This window comes from Dreissena polymorpha, chromosome 3 (assembly GCF_020536995.1).
Source record: "Dreissena polymorpha isolate Duluth1 chromosome 3, UMN_Dpol_1.0, whole genome shotgun sequence".
Taxonomy (NCBI): Eukaryota; Metazoa; Mollusca; class Bivalvia; order Myida; family Dreissenidae; genus Dreissena; species Dreissena polymorpha.
The window spans coordinates 15,918,714-15,931,986 of NC_068357.1; the positions used below are offsets into that span (position 1 = coordinate 15,918,714).

General features: G+C 35.8%; 1 protein-coding gene across 1 annotated transcript in view; it reads right to left on the reverse strand.

Annotated features, from left to right (window-relative positions):
• The window catches only part of LOC127872057 (probable ubiquitin carboxyl-terminal hydrolase FAF-X), a 143,393-nt gene that overhangs the window by 23,990 nt on the left and 106,130 nt on the right, over positions 1 to 13,273 (reverse strand). The window contains exons 36-38 of the mRNA XM_052415392.1: positions 9,247 to 9,355; positions 3,926 to 4,034; positions 1,798 to 1,891 (exon numbers count right to left, since the gene is read on the reverse strand). Coding sequence (XP_052271352.1) covers positions 1,798 to 1,891; positions 3,926 to 4,034; positions 9,247 to 9,355 — 312 coding nt within the window. The remainder of the gene's footprint in view (positions 1 to 1,797; positions 1,892 to 3,925; positions 4,035 to 9,246; positions 9,356 to 13,273) is intronic.

Sequence of the window (13,273 nt, forward strand, 5' to 3'; positions counted from 1 at the left end):
GAAAGAATTGGATGAAAACTGTGGACTTTATTATCGCTTAAACATGCGGAATTTCGCATTTTTAAATCAAATTCAAGGAGACATAGTTCTAGACATAATAGTCTGATATTGCTCATTTTCAATAGGATTCGAGTCCTCATTGGTATAAAGACACTGTGCAAGTTTGGAAAGAACTGGACTAAAACTGTAGACTTTATCGCGAAAACAAGCAAAATTTCACAATTTTCTCAAATTCAAGGGCAGATAATTCTAAACTTACTAAACCAATGTTGCTCATTTTCAATATGGTTTGAGTGCCCATTGATATCAAGACACTGTGCAAGTTTGGAAAAAATTGGATGAAAAATTTGGACTTTATCAAGTAAACAAGCTAAATTTCACAATTTTCTAAAATTCAAGGGGAGATAATTCTGTAATTCATGGTCCGATATTGCTCATTTTCAATAGGGTTCGAGTCCTCATTAATATAAAGACACTGGACAAGTTTGAAAAGAATCGGATGAAAACTGTGGACTTTATCGCGTAAACAAGAAAAAAGCTAACGCACACACGCACGCACGCACGCACGGACGGACGACGGAAACCACACCATGACATAAGCTCTTCAGGCCTTCGGCCAGTAGAGCTAAAAAAAGAAAGTGGTTCATCGAATTATAATAGCAAACACTTCTTTAAAATTTTGTTGAATTCTGATGATTGGTTATGGAGATAAATGTCGGACGGATGGACAACGCGAATACTATAACCCACACACCTTTGGCGAGATAATAAAGGAGAAAATGTTCATAAGGAGCTATTTCTCCTTTTGTGACAAGGTATTCAAAAATCATTGGTATCAATCATAAAGGACATAAGTGCAGCTTGTTAAAGCTGCAATAAGATCCTTTTTGATCGAGACCGACCAAATACTCCTACTTGTGTGTTTATTAACAGTGAAAATGAAAGGTCCTTTTATGGAGTAAATGCTTTTACATACTTGTTACAATTTGCAGCAAATGACTTCCTATCTGATATTTTTAATCGCAGATAGAAATTTAGGTCTGCTTTTTTATACATCACCTGCCCATGAATGTGACCCACTTCTGAACTTGTCTGAGATTTATATCAAGACAATTATTCTGACTCAGTTTCATGAAGATTGGACTCAAATGTGACCTCTGGAGTGTTCACAAGTTAATTGTTAACAACCAACATTAAAGTCTCCAAAAAGCTCACACTGAGCTATGCTTAGGTGAGCTCAAAAAGTAAACTATCATTTGTGCTGTTTTCTGCCTCAATTTAGATGGTCATAAGTTTGCTTAGACAAAAAAAAAAAATTCTATTAAATTAAGTTATTTAAAAAAAAAAAATTATCTTCTTCTTAATGCTAAATGCCTACAACTGTTTTATTTATTTTTAACAGAGTCTAACAGTGTTAGCTAAAGATAATAAAGTTTATAAATAAGCTCTAGGTCCTTGCAGAGAAAGTGAAAATTGGAATTCATTTGAAGAGCAGTACAAGGGCATTCTTGCAATATTTATCTGTCCTAGTGGATAAGTTCTTTTTGTTTGTATAAGGTTTTACATCCCATTAACATTATTTGTGTCATATTGTGATGCCCACCTCATTACTGAACTACATCAAGCATCTGGGTAGAATCATAGACCTTTCACATTTCAGCCATGAGACTTCCCTTCATGAATATGCAAAACGGTCCAGTCATAACTTGATCTCATGCAGGGAGGGGTCTTGTGATGTCAATTCAAGTACTCTAACCATCAGGCCACAGAGGCCCCTTTTAATGGCTATATACATACCCTTTCCAGTTCATCATTTAGCCATTCTACAGCCCATGTCCATTTTCTCTTCAAGTCACCATTGTTTAGTAACATCTGTGCAGCAGGTGGACAGCTAAAACATATTATAAACATTTTGCAAATTAAAAAAATATATATATATAAGAAATACATTTTGCAAATTTCAAATAACAAATATTTTGAAAATTTCTCCTCTTGGTATCATGAGCAATTTCTCCTTTTGAGACTGGTTTTTCAAGCATTGTCTACAGCAGATGAATCAAGATGGCCATGATGGCCATGTATCGCTCAACTGTGAAATCTGATAAGGCATTTTGAAGAAACAGATTTTCAAAAGTTACATACTATATGCCATAGAAAGGAAAAAAGCCGTGCCCATAGCTGCCATTTTTTTTTCTTGTATATGATCTACTTTTCTTCAAGGTTTCTAAATGTGGTCTAATATAATATCTGCCAAATATCAATGAAATCCTATGAGCATTTTGGAAAAAGACAGATTTTAAAACAGAAATAAGTCCTGCCTCCAGTGACCATGATATTTGTCATCAAAATGTCTTTAAAAGAGTCTGAAAGAGACCTACATAAATTTCAATCCTGTCACATATAAATGAAAACTCATTAGTAGTTTTGGAGAAGATTTTTATAAATTACACCAGATGCTAAATAACGGAAATAAGCCCCCCCAACAGTGACCATGTTTTTCTCGCATCAAAACCCTTCAAGGAATCTGAGAGGTACCCAAATATTATTCCTGCCATATATCAATGAAACCTGATGAGCAGTTCTGGAAATAAAGGTTTTAAAAGTTACACGATATGCGATATATAACTGAAATAGTGTCATTTGGAAAATGGTAAACATAGTCCTGAACTTGAAATTATATCACAAAAAACTATTTTTGTCTATTCAGGTATGAATATAGTCCCCTTCTCCAAAAAAAAAAAAAAAAATAAAATATATATATATATATATATATATATATATATATATATATATATATATATATATATATAAATATGTAGCACAATAGTATACCCCTGAAGAAGACATACACGTCGAAAGCGCTCGGGAAAATTGTTTATTATTTTGTATTATTCAACATTTATTAGCCCTGAATGAATGATTTTTATCTCTACTATACATATATATATATAAATATATATATATATTTTTTTTTTTTCCCAGTTTCACTGGTAGGGGACTAATAATTGTATAGGTATGGAATTTGAAGATGAAAACATTGAGACAGAAGAATAATTTGTATAGGTATGGAATTTGAAGATGACAATATAGAGCTAGTAGGAAAATTTGCTTAGCATGAGCAAATTCTTGTTTTGTCTTAATGTTTTAATTAAAATATTGTCTGCCATAACGGCATCAGAAACATCAACAGAGAGAATTAACTGTTGTGGGGAAAGGGTTTCTGTAGACCAGTGCTAAACTTGACCTTAGATAAACCTGGATGCCCAGGTGTTTGATTATGCAATTGAGTATCAGGATTCTGGGAGAGTTGACCTTAGGCTGACACACCAATTTGATCCTTATCTTTCCAGCTTTCTTTAATAAAATGAAGAGTTCACTCTAATTATGTTTAAATCTGCCATCTCAAGGGGAGATAATTCTGGACTTAATCGTCTGATGTTGCTCATTTTCAATAGGGCTTGAGTCCTCATTGATATGAAGACACTGTGCACGTTTGGAAAGAATCAGATGAAAATTGTGGATTTTATCAAATGAAAATAGTTTATGTATCCCATAATGAATAAATAGCAAAAATGCATAAACATGCAAAGTTCAACGACCTCCTGCGACCACCATTTTTGACGAATCAAATTTTCTTTTACAACTTTTAAATGAGAGCCCTAGAGGATAATTCCTGTGAAATTATTTGAAAATCTGACAAGCAGTTTCTGACAAGAAAGTTTTTACCATATATTTTTGTCCCATGACCTTAGGATGCTCCACATGAAATTTGATTGAAATTGGCCAAATGGTTTAGGAGATGTTCTAACAATTATTGAAGGACGGACGTACAGACAGACAGACAGATGGCCGGACGGTGGGTGATCACAATAGCTCACATTGAGCACAAAGTGCTCAGGTGAGCAAATAATAAACGCTGACTTACTGCATGAACAAGGCCACCATCATCTTGATACACTGATAGGCTCTCTTCTGGTAGTGACTTTTGGACCTCTGTATAGTGTCTAGTAGACCATCTCGATCGTCGGGGATACCTGGTTATAAACAAACACCAGTTAGAAATGCCTTTCAATTTAAAAACAATTTAATTGTCTGCACATTTCTTCAATGTGGTGAAGTCTTCAATTTTTTCCCAAAAGCAATCACAGGCTTCTGAAGCACACAACTTACCTCTTTATGAGACCACACATTTTGGAATGTCCCAAATTGAAAGAAGTTGCAGACAGCAATTAAAATTGTAAGACAAGATGTGTTTGTGAAACCTCTATGCCCCAATTACCACTTTGACCTTGAAGGATGACCTTGACCTTTCACCAGTCAAAAAAAGCAGCTCCATGAGATACATGCATGCCAAATTTCAAGTTGCTATCTTCAATATTGCAAAAGTTATGAGCAAGGTTAAAGTTTTGTGACACACACACAGGCCAAAAACAATACACCCCCGCATCATAGATGCTGGGGGAATACAAATCTTAAGGTATTGCTTTGGTAGGGTAGAGTACATTGTTGGATAAGGAAAAATGTCTACAAACTAGTAACACTTGTATTCTTTGGTAATTGGTTAACCCTTTCTCTAATACAAATGCCTCCTGAAGTGTCCACAAATAGAAAAACTGTCGACAAACTAAGACCCCTAGGATTGGCGTGTTTTGCAACATCTACTATCAATTAATGAGATTTAACACCATTTTCAAATTTTTTTGCAATTATATTGTTGCAACAGTTCACATAGCCATAATCCTTGAACCCAAATCAGTACTACCCTTTTAACGTGGAGCTAGATCCAGTTGACATACTATCAAAATAATCCAGAACGATATGGAGAGAAGCCATTCCTCCTTTTGATTAAGTCATAGGTATGATCTATCCAGGTATTGAACTTCCAATTTCTCAAACCTGAGATGAACATTCTACCATTGATCAAACAGTGGTTGTTCCAACTACAATCAAATCAAAGTTAAATGCTCACTATCTTTTAACTCTTTCCTTAACATTAACGCCTTCTGACATTTTTACAGTGGATGGAATTTTAAAACTTAAAGACAAAATGAGAATTTGCTTATCATGAGCAAATTGTCATTTTGTCTCAAGGTTTTCAACTTCAAACACAGTAATAAGCAGCCATTCATTTAGACTTGGCACAAGAGCTTGAAATTCTATAAATAAATGTCTATGAAAATTATAAAAATACCCCACCCACCCCACCTCTCTATATAATACAAGAGGCCCATGAGGGCCTGTATCGCTCTACTGGCATCTCTTTACGGTCTTCACCGATATACAGAACTGTGCAAGGTTCAAAAGAATCTGCTTCATTGCGTAAACAAGCAGAAATTCACAATTTTCTCAAATGCAAGGGCAGATGCTTCTTAAACCTAATACATTTTGTCTGATGTTGTTCATTCCTTATAGGATTCAAGTCCTAAAGAAGCCGATTAGAACTATGGACTTAATTGCATAAACAAGTTGAATTTTATAATTTTCTCAAATTTAAGGGGAGATAATAATAAACTTATTGCCCTGATGTTGCTCATTTTCAGTCGGATTCTAATCATTATTGATATGAGAACACAGTTAAAGTTTGGAAAGGATCAGATGTAAATTGTGGCCTTAATTGTGTATACAAACAGAATTTCATATTTTTCTAGAATTCAAGGGGAGATAATTCTATACTTAATGTTCCGATGTTGCTCATTTTCGATAAGATTCGAGTGCTCATTGATATAAAGACACTGTGCAGGTTTGAAAAGAATTCGATGAAAATTGTGGACTTAATCGCATAAACGTGCGGAATTTCTAATTTTCTTCAAATTCAAGGGGAGATCATTCTGCACTTAATGATCCCATGTTGCTCATTTTCAATACTGTTCGAGTCCTCACTCATATAGAGACAATGTGCAAGTAAGGAAAGAATCAGCTGAAAACTGTGGACTTTATCCTGTACACAAGAAAAAGTCTAACAGACATCGGACCCAAGGACGACCGCCAGTAGAGCTAACAAGAGGGCCATGATCGCTCACCTGAAACAATTTGACAGAAGAATTGTATAGGTATGGAATTTGAAGATGAAAATATTGAACTAGTAGGAGAATTAGCTCACCATGAGCAAATTCTTGTTTTGTCTTAATGTTTTAAAATATTGTCTGCCATAAAGGCATCAGAAACATCAACAGAAATAATTAACTGTTGTGGGCTAAGGGTTTCTGCAGTGCTTAACTTGACCTCACATTAACCTTATGAGAGGCATGCAAAGGAGTTTGATTGTGCAATAGAGTACAGGATTCAGGGAGATTTGACTTAAAGCTCACACCAATTTTATCCTTATCTTTCCTAGCTTCCTTAAATGAAATGAAGAGAACACTCTAAATATGTTTAAATCTGCCATCTCAAAGGGAGATAGTTCTGGACTTAATGGTCTGATGTTGCTCATATTCAATAGGGCTCGAGTCCTCATTAATATAAAGACACTGTGCATGTTTGGAAAGAATCAGATGAAAATTGTGGACTTTATCGCGTAAACTACCAGTTTCATCATTTTCTCAAATTCAAGGGGAGAAAATTCTAGACTTAATGGTCCGATGTTGCTCATTTCAATAGGGTTCGAGCCCAAGTTTGTTAAGAATTGGACGAAAACTGTGGACTTAATCTTGTAAACAAGAAAAAGTTTTACAGAAGACAACGGACGGACCCACAGACGGAAGACGGAAACCACGTCATAACACAGGCTCTTCTTGCCTATGGCCAGTAGAGCTAAAAACACAAGGAGTGCAACACATTCGAGATCTATAGCTAGACCCATCTGTGAAAACCACATTAATTCACCTACGAAACAAAGATCGATTGAAATCTTATCCAGCCATTTGGTAAACAACATATTATAGTACCAACAATTATCAACCAAATTTAAATATACACCCATGCACAGCATATATTCCATTTTTTCTACAGATTTACTAGCAATTTCGGGTTGTTCGAGAAGTCATTGTGTGACATCACAGCATTTCGTTCAGCGGTAAAGGTTGAGTCTCCATGACAAAACATTATCAAAGCTATTATCCATTGTAAAAAAATGCGTAATTGCATACCTTGATACTAAATATTTGTCTGTTGATAATCATCAAAAATGTTTGGTTTCGTCTTTCAAAATATAGAAGAACAAATGCATGGGGAAAACCCACGTATGGGATGAAGTATGCTTGACATAAAATATTGTTGACAGGTATGTCTAAAATGCAGACAGTATTAATGTACGGGATGATTAGCGTTAAATTAAACAAGTGGGCCATGATGGCCCTGTATCGCTCCACTGCTGAATTAAAGCTGAAACAAATATTCTTGGCGTGTCCAAATACTAAAATGTAGGCCCTATTTAAGCACATGTTCACTTTTGTGACCCCCCTGGGCTGGGTCAAATTTAACCCCAGGGGCATAATTTGAACAAACTTTGTAGAGGACTACTATATCTAACTACATACAAAGTGTGGTAGCCCTAAGTCCAAGAGTTAAGGAAAAGATAGTATAAAGGTTTTCACATAATAAGCAAGATATAAGCGTATATAATATTCAGTTTTGTGACCCCGGGGTCAGGGTCAAATTTGACCCAAAGGGCATAATTTGAATAAACTTGGTAGAGGACTGTAAGATGTAACTGCATACCAAATTTGGTAGCCCTAGGCCCTATGGTTATGGACAAGAAGATCTTTAAAGATTTCACAAAATAGGCACTTTATAAGTGTTTATTCAATTTTCTGAACCCCTGGCAGGGTCAAAATTGACCCAAGGAGCATAATTTGAACACACTTGAAAGACAACTATTAGATGTCACTACATACCAAATTTGGTAGCCTTATGCGTTATGGTAAAGGACAAGAAGACTTTTGAAGTTTTCACAAAATAGGCACTATATAAGCTGCTAAAATCGATTTTGTGACCCCTGGGGCATAATTTGAACAAACTATATAGAGGATTATACAATGTCACCACTTACCAATTTTGTAGCCCTAGTCCTAATGGTTATGGACAAGAAGATTTTTAAGTTTTCACAAAATAGGCCTTATATAAGCATATGTTCAATTTTGTGACCCCCGGGGCAGGGTAAAAATTTGACCCCAGGGGCATTTTTTGAGCATATAAAGTAGAGGCCTATAAAATGTCACTACATACCAAATTTTGTAGCCCTAGGCATGATGGTTTAGGACAAGAAGATTTTTAAAGTTTTCACAAAATAGGCCCTCTATATGCATATGTTCAATTTTGCGACTCCTGGGGCAGGGTCAAATTTGAACAAACTTGGTAGAGGAATATTAGATGTCACTATATACCAGATTTTATAGCCCTAGGCCCAATGGTTATGGACAAGACGATTTCTAAAGTTTTCACAAAATAGGCCTTATATAAGCAAATTTTCTATTTTGTGACCACCGGGGCAGGGTCAAATTTAACCCCAGGGGCATAATTTGAAGAAATTTGAAAAAGGATCACCCCAGGAACATTCCTGAGAAATTTCATCAGAATGGAACCAGTAGTTTAGGAGAAGATGTTTGAAGGAAAAGTTAACGCACTGATGACACACGACAAACACAGGACCATGACATAAACCCTGCTGGCCTTTGGCCAGTGGAGCTAAAAAATTAACCATGAAAAAGAATTTTTTTTTTTAGGAATGGCTCTATTGACGGATTTATGAGATTTTGGGTTGCTTTTTATAAAATGAACTTATTCGAGAGTCAGCAAACTTAAAATGTCTAGAGTAAGAGAAGTCACATTGACCTTTAATCCGGTTGCATCATGAACTAAATCTTTACTACGTAGTGACGTCACGCAATGGCTTCTCGAAAAGGCCAAATGAAAGGAAAATCTACAGAAAGATAGAGAATATCTACCGCGCATGGGTGTATATTTAGATTTTTTCTATTGTTGTTGGTACTTTAATGTTATTTATCCAATGGCTGGATAAGATTTCAAATGATCTTTGTTTCGAATGTGAATTCACGTGGTATTGACAGTTGCGGCCATTCGTAGAATTCGAATGCATTGCACCTCTTGTGTTTTTTTATATAGAGGTGGGGTGGGTGGGGTATTTTAATAATTTTCATAGACAATATTTATTGATAGAATTTCAAGCTCCTGTGGGTTTGGATAATTTTTGTTTACAAATTTTCAAAGTCATTTGCTACAATTTTCTCAACACAAGAAAAGGGTTAAAGCATTAGGTATTCCATGATATTGAAATTGAGTGCAACCTACCTTTTAAAGCATTGTGTATTCTGTGATTCTGCCAGCTATCTTCCAGTAGCAACATTTGTAAGAGAAGGTCCAGATAGGGCCTCAGTTCGTAGGTATAGGAATACGCAACCTGTAACAAGACATTCATACTAGGCATATCATAAATCAAATGCTTGGAGTATGACTGCACCAATTAGTGACTATCCATGCTACTGACGTCTTGTGCATTTTAAAGCTGACTACTTTCAAGCACAGTGACAAAAGGAGAATTTAATCATTATAAACAAGAGCTGTGTTAGTGAAACACAATGCCCCCCTACTGCAATTTTTCAATAAGTCCAAGGCCCGTAACTTCGTCAAAAATCAATGGACCAGAACCAAACTCAAACTCAATCTGTAAGTCATGAAAGTAGACTCCAACAACATAAATCTGGTTGCTATTTGTAAGTGTTTAGGAAAAAAGTCTGGAAGTCTTATTTTAGAGAAAATTTCTTAGTCCAATGGGCGTAACTTCATAAAACATGAAACCGTCGGAGACGGGTTATGCTCCCCCAAAGTGTTTTTCCCCCCACAAAATATAACTTTCTAAGGAGCATAACTTTGTGACAAATCATCAGACCAGGACTGGCTGATAGTATGCACATGTGGTCTTGGAAGTGAACGTTCCCATAAAGTTTCATTAAATTCCAGTAATTAGCTGCTGAGAAATAGCTTGTAATAGAATTGCACTAGTACAGTAAGTTAAAACTAATCAAAGGGCCGGTGATAAAATATCGGACAAGGACAATCTGATAGCTTTCCATAAAGTTTCATTGAAAAACAGTCATTAGATGCTGAATAATAGCTCGGACAAGAATTTTACAAATGGAAAATATCAAAGGACCAGGACCCACAAATAAAAGGCACATCTCCTCTTGATAGTTAAGCTTCCCATAAAGTTTCATTTACTTCCAGTATTTTGTTTCTGCAAAATATCCCGGACAAGAATTGCACTAATGAATAATATCAAAGGGCCATATTTAAATAAAAGGAAATGTATTAGGGGCATAACTTTGTTACAAATCATCAGACCAGGACCAGTTGATAGTATGTGCATCTCATCTTGGTAGTGAAGCTTCCCATAAAGCTTCATTGAATTCCAGTTTATAGTTGCTGAGAAATAGTGCAGAGAATAATTACCCTATATGTACAGTTAATAGAAAATGTCAAAGGGCCATAACTCTGTGAAAAATCATCGGCCCATATACCGCTGATAGTATGCACATCACCTCTTGGAAGTGAAGCTTCCCATAAAGTTTCATTGAAATCCCTGTCATTAGTTGCTGAGAAATAGCCTGGACAAGCATTGCACTATATGAACAGTTAATGAAAAATTCAAAGGGCAATAACTCTACAAAGAATCATCGGACCAGAACCTGCTGATGATATGCACATCTCCTCTCAGTTGTGAAGCTTCCCATAAAGTTTCATTGAATTCCAGTCATTAGTTGCTGAGAAATAGCTTGGACAAGAATTGCACTATATGTACATTTAATGGAAAATTTCAAAGGGCAATAACTCTGTGAAAAATCATTGGACCAGAACCCGCTGATAAGATGCACGTCTCCTCTTGGTAGGGAAGCTTCCCATAAAGTTTCATTAAATTCCTGTCATTAGTTGCTGATAAATAGCCTGGACAAGAACTGCACCATATATACAGTTAATGGACAATTTCAAAGGGCCATAACTCTGTGAAAAATCATCGGACCAAAACCCGCTGATAATATGCACATCTCCTCTTGGTAGTTAAGCTTCCAATAAAGTTTCATTAAATTCTGGTCATTAGTATCTGAGAAATAGCCCGCACAAGAATTACACTATATGTGCAGTTAATGGAAAATTTCAAAGGGCCATATTTCTGTGAAAAATCATTGGACCAGAACCCACTAATAATATGCACATCTCCTTTTGGTAGTAAAGCTTCCAATAAAGTTTCATTGAATTCCAGTCATTGGTTGCTGAGAAATAGCCCAGACAAGAATTGCACTATATGAACAGTTAATGGAAAATTTCAAAGGGCCATAACTCTGTGAAAAATCATCGGACCAAAACCCGCTGATAATATGCACATCTCCTCTTGGTAGTGAAGCTTCCCATAAAGTTTCATTGAATTCTGGTCATTAGTTTCTGAGAAATAGCCCGGACAAAAATTGGGACGCACAGAAGGACGGACGGACAGACGAAGCGGCGACTATATGCTCCCCCCAAAAAAATTTGGAGGAGCATAAAAACAATGGACAAGAACTTTACTCAAACTTGATCTTTAAGTCATGCAATTAGACTCACACACCAAAAATGTTGCTAATTTGCAATAGGGTTTGAGTCCTCATTGATACAAGAGGGCCATGATGGCCCTAAATTGCTCACCTGTAACAACTACTAGACTTCTCTTCTTATTACCATGTGTGTGAAAACGAAAATTATTAGATTACTCTTCATGCTAAAACAAAGTAACAACACCAAGTGTCTTAAAAAGACTAGGGCTGTGGATCTTTGGGCAACTGACGATCAGATTCCAATCAGATGTGCAAAAGTCACGATTCACAAATTGAACCAGGAATCATTAGTAATTAAAATTAAAGGCCAAATAAAGGAGCTAGAGTGCAAATAAAGTGGAATTAAGTCATTTTTTCTAGTTCAAGGGTAGATAAGTTTTGACATGTTGGTCCGGCCATATCTACAATAAACTCATGACCTGTGGATGCTCCATAGGAAATTTGGTTGGCCCAATGGTTAAGGAGAAGAAACTAAACTTGTCCAAGGGAGGGGGTACAATTATTTCAAGACTGCACTACGAGTGCCTTACACTTTTCACTCGTCCTGCAAACACATGCACTAGTCCTTCAGAAATAAAGAAGGCAAGGGGCTGATATGACCCAAGTTTCTTATATCACTGCTGAAATGTTGTTTACAAACACTGCTAATATTCATGCCAGCTGATCACATATGTCATAGTCATCTAATGAAAAAAAGCCCAGCTGATTAAAATGTTATTTAATTCCTGTGAAATCTCCATTTTATGCAGGAAATAAGTTGCTTTATGAGAAAAATCTAATAAATGTAGACAAATCATACTGCATGTTGTTTATTTTTTAAAACTCTTAACACGTAACAGAACACGGCTGACAATTACCAAACTTAAACATATTTCCGTATGCGCCATTTTGTCCTACGTTCTGCATACCAAATTCTGACTGCTTTAAAAACATATAAGCGATTAGATTCGCTCTTAAAAATACAACAATTACAGTGCATGCAGTCTGATGATTGACTGACATATTCCATGGGTAAATTGTACACCAAAAAATCAATATTTACTCGGGATACAGTCTCACATAACAATGCGCACCTGCTGTATGAAATTTATAATGACAACTTCCGGTTCATTTGTGTTCTTCTTTCGGAATAGATATGTTTGAGAAAGGGCATGACATTCGATTAAAATTGATCCTGATGGTCAGAAAAGGTATGTTTTACCATCAGGTTTTTTCACTCATCCTCTTGGACGAGCGCTTTGGGGAAATGTTAATCGCCCTTTCAAGACTTCACTCGTCAGGACAAGTGGCATTTTTGTCTCCTGCAAGGTCATAAAATGTGTAAAAGGTCCATATACGGTACAATTAATTGTAGTCTGCAGTAAAATATGACTCACCACTTAAATATTGCACCAAAGCTAATTGGAGGGGAGGTATGTATATATCTTTTCCAATCTATTTATAGATTGTGTGCAGGTCTTGCAAAAAATTATTAAAAACATAGTAAATACATTTTTTGTCACAATGTTTTTACAATTATGAATAGTTCCCATTACAGGCTACCTTTCACACATGACATGTAACATTTATCTCTTATAATTAAAAAGTTATTCAGAGTGTATTTTGATAAACTTTTAGTTTTTGAAGGAAAACTTTATTTATTCCCTTTATGAACAAAGAGCAAAATTGCATAAACATGCAAAGTTCAACAACCTCCTGCGACCACGTTTTTTGACAAATCAAATTTTCTTGGA